Source organism: Staurois parvus, unplaced genomic scaffold (assembly GCF_062004578.1).
Source record: "Staurois parvus isolate SC_StPar_1 unplaced genomic scaffold, SC_StPar_1.0 ptg000097l, whole genome shotgun sequence".
Taxonomy (NCBI): domain Eukaryota; kingdom Metazoa; phylum Chordata; class Amphibia; order Anura; family Ranidae; genus Staurois; species Staurois parvus.
In genome coordinates, this window is record NW_028317893.1 from 6131581 (window position 1) to 6147675 (window position 16095).

Consider the following 16095-nt stretch of genomic DNA (forward strand, 5'->3'; position numbering starts at 1 on the left):
GAAGCATCTGCAACCATTCAGGTTTTTGCTGCATTTAAACCTGGAAGCTTTAAAATATTAGATTTATGGGCAGTCGGATGCAAAACTAATCTGCATTCATTTATATCACAATTACCCCAGATCTGTCAAGTTTATGTATGCAAAAAAACAGACAAAAAAAGGGCCCAGGCCCTTTTTTTTCAGAACCAGATAGACTCAGAGGTAATTGCATTAATTTACCTTTGGCCTCCAATAGACTACCATGGAACTTCTGATTAGGTCCGCCTGAAAAATGACAGGTCGATTTGTTTGGACCACTCCTGTGAGAGGGGCCCTATAGTAAAAACAGTCAATGAATCCGACTACACCATGCACATTCCATAACAGAGAAACCTCAAAGGAAAGTCAACCTGTATGTTCTGAATAAAACTCACTCCTTACAGAAAATCAATCACAACAAATTTAAAAGAGAACCAGCCAGAATGGTGCCTAGCTACATCGATAGAGGGTACTATTCAGTGCTTATTATGTCATCTTCCAGCTCTAATTAGATTTAAAAGAAACATAATGGCTCCTACTCAGCACTAAACCATACATTCTAATACATTTTTATGCATGCTCATTAAAATTTGCCAAAAGTACATATCTGAAATGAGGTATATTCTAGATTTCATTGCGCAGCTGCCAAGGCATACAGTTTATTTCTGTGCACTGGCACTCAGGTTTCTTGTAAAGCTGTTGCACACGCAGAGGTCTTGCCATAGAAAAACATGGCTGCCTTTGCTTTAAGATGGGCTTTACTTTTAAAAACACTAGTCTGAAGATAAATGTGTACAGTAGGCTTTTACGCAGCATTTGCCTAGTTTTCAGCCAGCTTCCGTTTTTTTTTTTTTTTTGTTTTTTTTAAAGCACCCTTAAAGTGTTACTAAACCCAGGACCCTGCATTTACTATATCTGGTCTCCCACAGTACACACAACATGGAAATGCAATTATTTTAGTGAATATAAACTGCTAAATACCTTTTCTCATCAGCAGCATATAGCAGCTTTGTGACTTCAGCAGAGCACTGGTTAAAGCTTGTAGGAGACGTTTTTTTTCTGCTCTAGGAGGATGTAAAACCTCTGACCCTCTGTCTGGACAGTGCTGATTGGCCCTGTGCTGATCACATGACTTCCAAGAAATAAAAACGCTAGCAATACACACCAAATTGAGCATGTTACCATGGGTTCAGTATGTATCAGGTGGTCATTTAAACAAGAAGAGGGGCAGAGAAGAAAGGATCAAACAGCCTTTTTACACAATGCAGAGGATTAACGCCTTGGGTTCCACAGTGAGTATAACAAGCACGCTTTACTGCATATACAGACTGATTTTACTGTTGTGGGTTTAGTAACACTTTAATCAATCTATCCATGATTTAAACATACCAAACCTATCCAATGGAAGTGATGGCACATCATCACTGGGCTGTAAGTTGCCTGTGCATGAACAGAGCGGCCTGTAGAAAACTAAAGGGGTGCAGATACAAGCCAAGTCACCCTGCGCAAGGAAAGATCAGCACTGACCAGCCACAGGCAGTCTTACAGATCATCTTCCGCCTATTCGTGTATATCTACTGGGATCCATTCCTCCTTGCAGTATCTAGATACAAACAGCCTGCATTTTCATGATGTTTTCTTTATATCCAACAAGCTTTACTGCACATAATGAAAACTCAAAGAAAAACGGGGGTTGATTTACTAAAAAACTAGAGCGTGCAAAATTAGAGCGTGCAAAATCTGGTGCAACCAATCAGCTTTCAGTTTTTCTGTCAAAGCTTATTTGAACAAGCAGCCATTAAAAACCAATTGGCTACCATGCAGAGTTGCACCAGATTTTGGACTCTTCAGTTTTAGTAAATCAACCCCACTGTGGCAAATCACACATCGCCAAGCCCTGTCCTACTCCTTCAATGTTTTTCTCCCCAGTAAAGGCTTAGGCTCAGTTTACACTACTGCGTCCCGAAAGTCACGTGGTTTATGGTGCAACTTTGCCAGGAAACCTCCTGGCAATTTGAGTACGACTGATGCAACTTGATGCATGACTGACTCTCTTACCATGCAACTTTGGGTATTTTTCTGTAATGTCTGATCCAAATTACATCAGTATAGATGAGGATCTGAGTTGGAGGTGACTTCCGTTAAAGTGATTATAAAGGTTCCATTTTTTTTTTTTTTAAATAACAAACATGTCTATACTTACCCGCTGTGTGCAGTGGGTTTGAACAGAGCAGCCCGGATCCTCATTTCTGTCGGCTACCCCCATAGCAAGCAGCTTGCAATGGGGGTACCCACTGCTCCGTGTGTCCATTCACACATTGAGCCGCAGTTTGGCTCTGCCCCCTCTCTCCCCTCGTTGGCTGACTGGCTGCGATTGAAAGCAGAGGGAGCCAATGGCTCCCGCTTGCTATCTCAGCCAATAAGGAGGCAGAGACCTGGGACAGTCGAGGATGTTGCACACATTGATGAATCGCAATGGGGCTCAGGTAAGTACTGAGGGGGCACTGCTGCACACAGGCTTTCTACCTTCATGCATAGAATGCATGAAGGTAAAAAAACTTGAGCCTTTACAACCACTTTAATCTTTATGGGCACAAGTCTGATAAAAGTCGCCTTGAAGTAGTAAAGGAATCTTTTCTAAAGTTTGAGTGACATGAAGGCCACTCAGATACATATTGGTGATAAACGCAAGGAATTAAAGATGGTCTGGCAATGAGGGATGTACCACAGTCTGTTTTCATGAGTTTGCATTACTTGCAAAAAAAGCTTGTTGAATATAAAGATAAAACTGAGAAAGTGCAGCATGTTGGTTTGTAGCTAAATTTTACTGGATTACTGCACAGACCTGGAAGAAATACCCAAAGGATGTTGAGCTGTAAGAATACAACATTTAGACAATACTTGTTTAGCCTGGATTTCAGCTTTAAGCTCAAAAACCGCTGATGTGTTTGCAAAATCTCAATTCCTGTTGCAACAAACACATGCTAGGGTCATAATTTCATCTATAGTGCATGAAACTATACTTTGTTAGGTCAAGGGTTCAGGCTGCTGATGGTGGTGGGGCAATGGTGAAACTAATAAGTCAACAGGGACTGTTGGACATGGATTGTTCCCTGCATTTTATGGACTATTAGGTGAAAAAAAAACATACAAACACAAACAAAAACAGGGCAAAATGGGTCACATCCAGTACTTGGCAGGTGTAATTTGAAGCTGAGCATGTGGGGGATTATATATACGCGTCTAGGTGAATTATACTACTAGCTCGCCATTAATTAACATGTATTGTAGGTCATAATAGGATTGCCGAATCTGATTGACAAAGGCTTGATACTCCTTACAAAGTAAGAGGATTTCCCATACTGCAGTCCGTCACCATAATGCTTCTAATCAGTATGATGTGTGTTTATGGAAATGTGTATATTACAGAATATATTTCCAGTCTAAAATGGTCATAAGCAACTGCTTTATGAAATGTCTGTTACTTTAGCTAGTTAAGCAAGCATTATATACAGTACATACAACCAATAAGGCCATGATCATAAAATGCTGCTCAGTGAACTTATTTAATATCTTTCCTGTAGACCCATTCTAGTAGCTGCTAAACATGGCCAACTCAGCAAGCCATTTAACTGCTGTGGCAGACAGTAGATTTGCATCTTACATAGTTATCCAAGTAAACAATCCACAACCCCGTGAATTGCTCATACAAATCTTCTGCTTATATGATCTTAGTACAGTAGTTGGCGAGTGTCAGCCTTAGTGATCTTACATAGTTAGGTTGAGGGGGGAAAAAAAAAAAAAAAAAAAAAAAAGACAAATCCATTACTGCTGTTCTTGGGGTCTGTCAGTACCAAGACATAAGCACTGCTAACTGAAGGAGATGCTGGGGCCTGGTGCATGTCAGTGCCGCTTAAAAGGCATGCTGGAACAGGAATGACTACATGGTTGAGGTGGGGAGAAATTCAAAAGAACAGCTGATGGCATTTGTCAATTTGTATGCCTCTGCTGGAATGCCAGTGAAAACTCCACAGCTACTCCATCCTATCTGTGTGAGGAAAAACATTTCTGGGAGGAAAATACTGTGCACTATTCAGTAGGTAACAGACCACAAACCTCCCTGACAGCTGCAAGGACACCAATTTACAGGTACCAAGGAGGTGGAACCCCCAACTTTTAAAATTTGCACCTACACAGGGGTCTTCTAAATACTTTATTTACTCAAAGCCCATTCACACCAATGCATTGAAAATGTGTATTTTTATTGAGCGTTACTGGAACACACCAAGCATGGAGCTATGCATTGCAGTGCCATTCATTTTCAATGCATTCTAACAAAGCATCTGAATTACAGTGCACCACAATGCAGACATTTGAACCAGCTCTGCACTCTGGTTGCTTGCGGCATGTCCAATTTTAGTGCAGTGCAGAGCTTTGGCGGTACATTAAAAATGAATGGCTTGCTTAATGAAATGCACAGTAAAATTGAAGATAAAAACCACAATGGACTGCTGCATATCTGGTTTTCTTGCATTGGAAGCCTATTCAGAATGAATGGGTTGCTTTGACACAATGCATATTAACAGAACACAACAACCCTGAGATATGGATGGGGCCCCAATTCAAGCAGTCTTAGCAACACAAATAAAAAACTCCTTTAACAGATACCGTATAGAATTCCCACTTTTAACAAGAATACAAATTAACTTCCACAGAAATATGCTTTGTAAACTAATATATCTATGGATACCAAATGAAAATCATTCCTGGAAAAAGTCCATCATAAGTTCTCAGTGCTGCTAGTTTACACATAGGGGAATCATGAATAAATCTTACAAGCAACAAAGTGCTAGGCACAACTGGCTGTAACCCACTGAAAACAGAATTCGTGTTCACTGTGCACATCCTTGTACAATCCCTGATATTTGCTTTTCTCGTAATAAAAACTATTTTTTGGACGATGTTAAATGGAAAACGTGAACCAAACACAATAAATATCTAAACAAGACTGGTTTATGTAAGTGAAGAGCTTCAGAAATTTCACGGGAATCAAGTTACAGACCAAAGACATAAGAGACAAATTATCTTCAAAACTTTCACAGACTATAGCATACCCACAAGAACAGAAAGCTTTGGTCATATTTTATAATAAACTTACACATACAGCACTCAGCTAGGACTGGAAAGACGTACAGACACTAGAAGATATGTTAAAAATAAATAAATTGCAAAAATGCAAAATCTACTTGTTCAGCGGAGAATGTGAAAATATGTTGCATACAAAGACTATAACATACATAAACAGGCGAAACTGTTCTGGAGATTTGCAAAAGCCTCATTCAAATACCGTAAATCTGGCTGTTCGATGCACCCTAACCAGTATTCTCGACCCATTAAAAAGAAAGATTAGGATGTAAAAATGATCTGTTGAAGGTCTCTAGTGTGTGTATAAAATTATACTCGCTTTTAATGCTCCATTGTTAAGACTCAGCACTGTGTACTTCCAGTAATCTCTCCTTGCTGCTACCTACCTGTCAACCCCAATGACTTTACTGGGAAAACTTAAGTCTGACCTCCAGGTATGATCTTCATTGCATACTTACATTGGTTCTGCTTGGACCAATGCAGAGTTTGGACAAAAATATGGAAACGTTACATGATATGCAGGTGTGAAAGTGACAACGTTTCACGTTGAAAGTGGAAATGAAGTAACATGCTTCTGCTTCCACTGTGCGATGAGACGTCCAACAGATGGGAAGCCTCACTTGCATCATTCACTGCATGTGCTGTTAGTAGTACGTCATGTCAGAGCTTATGGAGTTTCAAAGAGAGCAAATTGTTGGTGCCCGTCTAGCTAATGTGTCTGTGACTGAAGTTGCCAATTTATTTGAGGTGTCGCAAGGTACAGTATCAAAGGTTATGACGGCATATACAGTTTCCAGGAAAACATCGCCTGATGAGCACAAGCGCAGTCAACATGGTCAACTGATTGAAAGAGACAAAAAGGACATTGTGCAGGATTGTGATCCGGAATAAGAAAACAACTGCTGCAAAGTGACTGCAGAGCTCGATCTGTTTTCCAAACCCCGAGGTCCACTGTGCAGAGGGAAATCCATAAGCAAAACATTCATGGGCGAGGTGCAATTGCCAAACCAACAGTGCCCAATACTAATGCTCAGAAGAGGAGAGTGGTGCAACACCTATAAATCGTGGATTATTGATCAATGGAAGACCAATACTGTCTGATGAATCAAGCTTCAGACTGTTGCTAACCACCAGACATGTTTACGTGTGGCGAACACCATCCCAAGCTTATGACCAGGGCTGTCTTGTGCAAACGGGAAAGCATGGTGGTGGCGCAATCATGGTCTGGGCAGCCATATCTTCGTATTCTGCAGGCCCTATCATCACCTTGAAAGGTAGAGTCACTGCCAGCGGCTATGTACAAATTTTGGCCAACCATGGGCACCCCATGGTTCCAGAAGACAGACAGTCATTTACCAAGACAATGCTCTGATTAACAAAGCTGGTGTTGTCTAATCATAATTTGACGAGAATGCAGACAAAGTCTCGCACCTCCCCTGGGCACTGCAGCTGCCAGAGCAAGCAACAGCCCTGTGCAGAGCAAGAGCAAGCAACAGCCCTGTGGATAGTGTACGGTGGGGTGGCAGCTCAGCACAGGACTTGGAGGATTGCAGTAATTACTAGGGCAGTGCCGACAACTACAGCGATACTCAGCTTCCACAGAAGTCCATCAGGTATAAGCTATGCATGGGTACACTAGTCCCTGCCAAGTATGCAATTAAGATCATACCTGGAATTCAGCTTTAATGTACAAATAGAAGCATCAGCAGGTACATTGGGAGGAAGGTCTGGTCGTTCAACAGATTAGGTTTAACAGTACATTCGGGATGCTTTAAAAAAAAACAAAAAACTCTGCAGTCTAAACTAGATGTAGGTAAGGCAAAACCTTTGCTATGCCAACCCTTGCAAAGTAAAGCACAGAACCTTACTGATGGTAGCACAGACATACTTTACTCTACACATGTGCAAAACCTCTATTGTCTGTGTAGATTGATACTATTACGATCCAGAAAAGAAATTCTGGACAACTTTTGGTAGAATTATGTAAAAACAAAAACACATGGAAATTGTACCATTTTTCTTCCATACAAAAAAAACAAAAAAAAGGTAGCAGCTTGTTAGGAACACGATGACCCCAAAGCTCCTGAGATGGCTTAAGACATCAGATTGTATCCATTAGAAAGCAAACACCATACCTCAGGATGAGGTCTGCACCAGTCACAGCACCCGGGCAGTTTTTGGGGTGTTGGCAGACACCCACGCAAGCACCATGTGTGTAAAGTCAGGGAGAATAGATTTTCCAACAGACAAAAACTCCCATTACAAGAGCTGAAGCCAACCCAACTGGAATGAGAAAAGGTTTCCAGAATAACCACCTTTTTCTTTTTAGCTCCACTTCATTCATCTTCTGCTTCATCTGCTGCAGTTTTTGTGCCGTGTTGGCTTTTCTATTGTCTCGCACCCTTTTCCGAAGTGTACTGCAAAATAAGAAGGAAAAAAAAAAAAAAAAAAAAAAAAAAAAGCATACTTCAGCATAACTTTAGAATACAGTACACAACACACTGAATTAACTTGCAAGCGAACGTGCTGGAGTCTTTAGGTCATTTAAAAAGAGGTCCTACGATACATATAAGAATGAGCAGAGAGGTGCCTTTTCTACTATGAAGATTCTAGATATAAAAAGGCATTGCTTGCAGAACAATCGGCCTCATTGTCAGGCAGAAGAACTGGCTTGTATCATGAGCCTCAGTCATTGTGCTGCAATGTAATATGGCAAGCTAAAAAAAGAGAATGTCAGATGTCAGGCAAAATTAAAAATTTGCCTAACTCCCCCCCCCCCCCCCCCAGGGATCTTCTCCCCATGCCTGCTGTCACAAGCTATCGACTTGTATTTCTCAATGTACTACTAGGTGTTTGAGTGCTCTACGTAATTCACTGGTGCCTTCTGTCCGTGTGCAACTGCCTGCCCATACGAGGTGAGCTTACACCGAGTCTGCAAGAGCCCTATATTGCACCCACGAACTGCTGTTGATAATAGGTACTCGGATTTAAAGGCTCCCAAAAAAAAAAAACTTTTTTTTTTACATGCAATAAGATGTGCATTTATTTAATTTAATTTATTTTTTTAAAAGATGAGCTTATCCTTTAAAAAGTGATGCCATGGAAATTTTTTTTTTTTTTTTTTTTAAACATGAGCTTTTTCTTATGTCAATCTTTAGTACCTAGTAGTAGCCTCCTAACAGATGTGAAGGTACTACCATACATGACACAATCGCTTCCCAATCTTTCCAGATCTGTTTATACTGTGAGTATGTTCTTTTATACTGGTTGTAACGATACACTTATAAAATAAATTATGCTTCTTTGTTTTCTTTATCATTTGATAATGTTTATGGGTATCAGCAATGAAGTTCAATGGATGAAATTTTCAGTCAACTGATGTTTTTCCCCCCCCAATATAAAAGGTCACCAATCAAGTTGCCTACCCGTTATCCCGTTACCCAACAGGACTTAACATGCATGGTTATTAGATTGTAAGCTTTGATGAATAGAGCCCTCCTAATCCTCTTCTTTTGATTGTATTGTAGCTGTACGGTCTCCCTTTATATTGTAAAGTGCTGCGCAAACTGCTGATGCTACAAAAGTCCTGAATAAGAATACTTAATTTAGTCCATTTTAAAAGGAAATATAATATGCTGTAGGTTAAGGCTAGCTGTAAATGTAAAGTCTACACCTAGCCTTAATTTATAGCATTCACTATGATGTTTTCATTTAAAAACAAAAGTGAAGAATGATTACCTCAACCTCTTGCCAACCATGAGCAGCTACAAGGGAGGTAGGCCTTAACATCCACACGCAGCTCATGGCCGTTGAGGTTTCTGTGCTAAGCTTGAACCTACAGCGCAGAGCAAAAAGGGCCTGCCTACACACACTTACTTTCCTCAACTCCTGACTAACCGTGCACCTGTGAAAATTGAACATGCGACTCAAACTGCATGGGGGGGGGGGGGGAGTGTTTTTGGTGCAGTTTCTAAAAAAACGAGAAATGCATTTTTGGTTCACTTTTTACACCATGCATGACTTTTAAAAATGTACGGCATCTGCAGCACACTGGTGTGAAATGTCCCATAAGATTTTATAGAGATACATTTTTCGCCTTTTTTTTTTTTTTGAACCCCAGGAGTGCATCAAAAATGGTCAGTGTGACAGGGCCCTAAAAAAGGATAAATTCAGCTTTTCAGCACATTGTGAACTACAAAATTTTATATCTGCCTTTAAACAAAACCGCCCAGCATACAGAAAAAACATCTTTTACTTATACAAATTGGAATCAGTTGATGATTGTGCCACTACAGTTCATTAATCTCATTGTAATCAATAATTAAAAACGGTTACATTTATGGCTAACCTAACTTAGGTACTTAAACTGCTGTAACACTGATGGCAAAATACATTATAGGAGACATTACCTTTGAGCATCAGCGGCTGCTTCTTGAGATTTACCATCAGTCTGCTCCTCTTCTTCAATATGTAGCCGGTTACCATTATATCGCTCTTCTGTCTGTTTACTGTCCACTTTGTCAGATAGGTCATCTTTGGAATTGTCTGTACACGGATTCTACAAATTAAATCAGTGAAAAATAGCCATGCATATCAATATAGGGCTACCAAATTAGGAAAAAAGTCAACCCTAAGGGTTTAGTGAAACCTCTATCCCTAACCCTAGGTTCATACCCAAGAATTTTCCGCAGCGTTTTGCAGAAAAGCACTACAGTCCATTTAACATGGTTTCCTACGGGACACGTTCACATCTCTGTGCTTTCACCCAGTGCGTTTTTTTGGAAATGGTCAGGGACTTATTTTTAAAAACGCAAAAAGTTGCGTTTTTGGTTCTATAGATTTCAATGAAAATGCTGCAGAAACGCATGTAATGTGTTTTTGTTGTGTTTTGTGGTTTAAATCTGCCTAGCAACAAAAAAAGCATCGAAAACATAGGTGCAAAACGCAATGCAGAAAACGGGTCAAACTCAACCTACATAGGTGTGAACCTAGCCTTAGCACAGATCTATTTGTATCATCATGTGGGCCAATAAATCCAGTATTAAATAGGCCTTTGTCCCAAAGACCTTTTCCAATGGCCTAGCAGACCGTTCCCTATTGAAAATGTAACTGAAATAATTGACACTTTATAACAAATTTGTTGTGATTATTGCCTTACAGGCACAAGACGATGGTCTGATCCAGCTATGGTAAAAATCTTCTGCATGTTGGCTCAGACACCTAGCAAAGACAACTATTAAAACAGTGGGTATAGAACAAAAAAAAAAAAAAATCACCGCCCTTTAAAATAATCACATTTTGTTTCTTTGCAGCCTGAAATGAAGACTGACACAGTTTTTTGTATTTATTCGGTGCAACTTGTAACATCCAAGTGAAAGATATAACACCAATAGGTCAGAATTTCTCTTTTTTTTTTTTTTTTTTAATCAAAAACAATTACAGAGTTGGAAAAAGGATCACCACCTTGTCAGTATTTTGTTGAACCACCTCTTGCTTTAAAAAGTGTTACTGAACCCACAACAGTAAAAACAGTCTTTATATGCAGTAAAGCATGCTTGTTATACTCACTGCGGAACCTAAGGGGTTAATCCTTTGCATTGTTTAAAATGTTGTTTGATCCTGCCTTCTCTGATCCTCCCCTTCCAGTGTCACCCTCTTATCTCATGATAAAACATAGTGGAGACACTCTGCACATGCTCAATTTGGTGTGTATTGCTAGAGAGGGTTTTTTTTTTTCCTTGTGAGTGCATGTGATCAGCACAGGACCAATCAGCACTGTTTAGACAGAGATCAGGGGGGTTCTGCATACTCCTGGAGCAGAATGAAAACCCTCCTACAAGCTTTGCTGGACACAGGGAGTCACAAGACAGCTCTAACTGCTGATGAGAAAAGATATTTGGCAGTTTATATTTTCTAAAATAATTGCATTTCCATGTTGTGTGTACTGTGGGAGACCAGATATAGTGAATGCAGGGTCCTGGGTTTAGTAACACTTTAATTACAGCCTTTAGTCTGTTGTTTTTACGTCGTTTGCACATCTCGACCTTACAATATTTGCCCACTGATCTTTACAGAACTGCTCAAGTTCAGTTAAATTTGATGGTGACTGCTTGTGGATTGCAGTCTTCAAGTCATTCCACAGATTTGCAATCAGGTTTAAGTCTGGGCTCTGACTAGGCCATGGAAGGACATTCACCTTTTTCTCCTTCAACCACTTTGTGGTCATTTTTGCTGTGTGCTTTGGCTCATTGTCCTGTTGGAAGGTAAACCTTCTTCCTATTGACAACTTTCTGGCAGAGGGCAGCAGATTTTCTTCAAGAATTTGACTGTATTTTGCCCCATCCATTTTTCCTTCTATCCTGACAAGTGCTCCAGTCCCTGCTGCAGAGGAACCCCCATAACAGGATATTACCACCTCCATGCTTCATTGTAGAAGTGGGGTTATTTGGATGGCAAGTTGTATTGGAGTTATGTCAAGACATATTGTTTAATTTTGAGACCAAATAATTCCATTTTAGTATCAGCTGACCATAACACCTTTTCCATGTGGCCTCAGAATCTTCAGCTTTTTTCTTGCAACCCTCCCATACAAGCCAAATTTGTGGAGAATTTGTGATATTGTTGTCACATGCACACAATGGCCACTCTTTGTCAAATTCCTGCAACTGCTTCAGAGTTGCTGTAGGCCTTTTGGTAGCCTCTCTGACCAGTTTCCTCCTGGCTCTTTCATCCAGTTTGGAGCGATATCCTGATCCAGGGAGGGTCTGTGTTGTACCAAATATCTTCCACTTAATAGACTTCACTGTGCTTCTAGGCATTGAAAAAGCCTTTGAATTTTTTTGTATCCATCTCCAGCCTTGTGCCTGTCCACAAATTTATCCCGGAGATCTTTTGACACTGTCTTGCCATTCATAGTTGACTGTTTGCTTCAGTTGCACTACCAGGGTCTGCAATAATCCAGGAAAGCATTTTCAAACTGAGCTAATCAAAGAGATCACAGCTGACCACGGTTGAAAGTCAAATGGCTTTGTGTGCCATTGAGGCGATTAGCTACACCTGATGGAATTTACAAGTCATTTTTAGTAGGGAGTGATACTCCTTTTTCCCAACTTAGGGATTCTGTTTTTGAATTTAAAAAAAGAAATAAATAAAAATTCTGATATGCTGGTGTTATATCTTTCACTTGGATGTTATAAGTTGCACTAAATACAGCTGAATAAAAACAAGAAGCTCTGGTACAGAAGTGTAAATGGAGTACAGGATTTGGAGGCACACTGCAAGTATGAGAACACTGGCTGTACGAATCATCATGACCCATGGTTATTCATGCTGAGATACATAGCAATGTGGGTGCTTTTAAATATAAGTGTTGATTTTAGGAGCTTTTAATAAGTTACTAATCAGAGTACTATTGTGTCCCATTCTATTTTTGCATGTGATGTTTCAGTGGTAATGACCACAGAGGAGGAAGAAGCGAGAGGAATAGCTGATGCCACCTATGCCCAAGGTGGGGCAAACTTGGGCACCTTGCTCTGTATTGAGGCCCATTGCACAAGGTGAGCACATATCATCACTGGGTGTTTGCACATGTCACAGAACTTGAGGAAAGAAGAGATAAATCACAGTAAAGGAAATACAGCTTTACTGGATATTAAAGGACCATCATCTTGTTTTGAATTAAGGACTGTCACATTATTTGATGGGATTGTGCTTATTTTAAACAGACATACATTTTAATTGTCTTTTCTACACTTGGACTTGCATATGGTCTGAATAGTCATTTATGGACTTTTGTACATATTTTTGAATGACTACATTGGTGACTAGTACATCACTACAATTGCTAATGTATGAATAATGACACTGCAAGGACCAATTTGCACTATTGTTTTATTCCACTAAACTTTAACCACTTTTCCTCCTGAGGATTTACTCCCCTTACTGACCAGGCCATTTTAAGGGCGCTGCGTTACTTTAACTGACAATTGCGCGGTCATGCAACGCTGCACCCAAATGAAATTTACATCTTTTTTTCCCCCATGAATTAAGCTGTGTTTTTTGATCGTCTGTGCGGTTTTAATTTTTTTGCACTATAAAAAAAATATCTCTCTCTCTCTCTAACATGAGGGCGATCAAAGGGTTAACTGTGTGATCGGAGTGTTTTTACTGGGGGGCGGAGTGTTGGTGCTTCACTGTAAGCACACTGCTCTGGATGGCTCTGCACAGCCATCCAGAGCAGTGTGCCCGAGCCAACAGAGGAGGACTGTTAGTAAACAAAGCAGTCCTACTCCCTGTCGAAGATGCTAGGTAATCACCGCGCACGTGCGGGAAGTCACCGGCCTGGACCCGGTGATTGAGAGTCGGGCCACGAATGGCGGTGTGGGCCCTACCCGGAAATACAAACACACACACACACACACACACACACACACACACACACACACACACCCCTGCCGCCCTGTAGCAGTATATCTGCTATAGGGCAGTCGGTATGTGGTTAAGCACGGCTGTTTATTTTGTAAATATGTATTACATAAAGTTTATAATTTCTTTGCACAAATGAGTCAACACAAAAACAAAATAAATTTGCTATTTGTTTTTCGAGCTCATTCACACCAGAACGCAGTGCGTTTCCAGAACCGCATTCAAAAACGCACTTGTCTGATCTGCTTCAGGTGTCAATGTATTCCTAATGACACTCCAAAAGTAGATCGCAAAGACGCAGTGCATTTGCCTGCACTGGATCACATGGTATTGCAGTACCATGCGTTTCGGTGCAGTGTGTTTTTTGAAAAGTAGTGCATGCACTACTTTTGGTATAATCCAGTGAAATTTCAGCTTATTCAAATGAATGGGCTGAAAATAGTTTCACAGTGAAATCACACAGCAATCATGCATTCCTGTGCAATTCTGGCGTGAACCAGCCCAGAGAGCACTGGCGCTGCAATCTACCTTAAAGATAGGTTTTAGGTGTTTTTAGATCACCCCTTTTTGCCATTTTACTTTTGATCACTTCGCGCTGACTATATATTTAATTTTTTAAATTTTGACAAAAATTACGATTTAGAAAAAGGATATTGCAAGTGTATGACAGGTAGGAAATTCTATTAAAGTGGTAGTAAACTTTTTTTTTTTTTTTTTTTTTTAACTACAGGTAAGCATATAAAAAAAGGGTTACCTGTAGGTAAAATGAATCGTTCCTAAACGTGCACCATTTAGGAGATAGTCTCTTTTTTAGAGCCGCGCATGCTCTCTGAAGGAGCTGCATACCCATGCCGTTCCTTCAGAGTACTGTGCTGGGTCCCGGGACTCCCGCACGCATGCAATGGAGTGACGTTATCGCAGCCTGGCCTGTCAGACAGCCGGAGCTCGCGACCCCACAAGAAAGACCGGGTGAAGATAGAAGCCTCTGCAGTGGTGACAGCACGCCTCTGCAACGTTTCTTTTTAAGGTAAGCTTTACATAATGTGCTAGTATATGATGCATACTAGCATATTATGACATTACCTTGCCAGGGTACTTTTTTTTTTTCCCTACGGTTTACTACAGCTTTAACAGAGCAGCCCACTCCAATACAAGAGGTGACAAATAATCCTAGTAATATAGGAAAGCAAAAAGACCTATGTACACACCTGTTGGCTTGAATTTCCCATTATCATTTTTGTTCCCTCTATTACAGCCATATAGGAAAATCTTAGCTGACCAGGTGTCTGAATTAGTCCCATTCGGTATTTCCTCATATCCAACAACACTTGTTTAATGTCCACAGTGGAAGGATCTTTCCTTTTTTCAATCTGACAGGGAAAAAGGAGAAAAAATTAAAAAAAAAAAAAAAAAGTAAATTTTACCATGGTCACATTCATGGAAAATAACAACCGACCATACCTTTATATCAAAAAAGGTATAACCCATAATCTTTACGGTTTTAAATGAAAAACAAAAATTTGGCTTTAAATATTTTTGAAAGTGATCCCATGTATTTCAAACAGACTAGGGAGGCTATAGACAGTCACTGCCTGCCAATTGTGTATATTGTTATTATTATTATTATTATTATTATTATTAAGACTTTTACACCCAAAACCTTTTGTTCAAGCCTTCTTGCATTGTTGTTCTGTCCTTGTTGCAATATTTTTCCTTCTTGATTTCTAAACAATCATTTTACTGACTAAATTCAGCATCAATTACAGTATTTAAATTGAACAAAACCACAGAAGCTAAATGCTAACAACTTCATTTGAAAAGGAACTCAAAATTAATGGTTAGTTAAGTACCTTTACGATTATTATACTTGTCAAAGACTTAAAAGTATAAATAAATGATTTTTTTTTATAGTTTTGGACAGAGACGACAATAAAAACCTGACAGGGTTTATTTCTACTATGTCCCCATTAGGGAGATTTACCCTATTTGTCCTGTTTATTACTATTTTGGCGACAACTAAATAGAACAGTAAAAGGGGGAATTTTCCGATGGATACACCCGTTCTGGTAACAGGCAGAGAAGAACAATGAAAAATTGATTTTCAAAAGTAGAACATTACACATACACAGATCTTACCAGTACAAGACAGGTATCAACCAAAGAAAAGGTCCCAGAACGCCCAATCCCTGCACTGCAGTGTACAACAGAGGGCCCATATTCAGGATCCAGGGAACCAGAGTTCCGGACTTCAATCAGGAAGTTTAGAAATGAGGCTGGGGACTCTGGAACACCAAAATCTGGCCACGTGGTATAATGAAAATGGAATATTTCTCTTGACTCTGCTGTCTGAAGAACAAAAGGGAAAAAAATGTTAATACATTTGCATACAAACTTAATTATTATAATGCAGGATTTATATGGTGCCAGCAGTTTGTGTGTTGCTTTACAAAATAAAAGGAAAACAGTACAGTTACATTACAATTCAATACAAGAGGGAGGGGGAGAGAG

At 39.9% G+C, this 16095-nt stretch overlaps 1 protein-coding gene across 2 annotated transcripts in view; it reads right to left on the reverse strand.

Annotated features, from left to right (window-relative positions):
- PTPN2 (protein tyrosine phosphatase non-receptor type 2) overlaps positions 1-16095 on the reverse strand; it is an 86939-nt gene that overhangs the window by 8314 nt on the left and 62530 nt on the right. The window contains exons 6-9 of one of the 2 annotated variants that reach the window (XM_089671046.1): positions 15724-15933; positions 14796-14957; positions 9573-9721; positions 7479-7580 (exon numbers count right to left, since the gene is read on the reverse strand). In XM_089671046.1, coding sequence (XP_089527172.1) covers positions 7479-7580; positions 9573-9721; positions 14796-14957; positions 15724-15933 — 623 coding nt within the window. Of the gene's footprint in view, positions 1-5013; positions 7581-9572; positions 9722-14795; positions 14958-15723; positions 15934-16095 lie in introns of those variants that run through there. The other variant, XM_089671047.1, reaches the window with a different exon arrangement.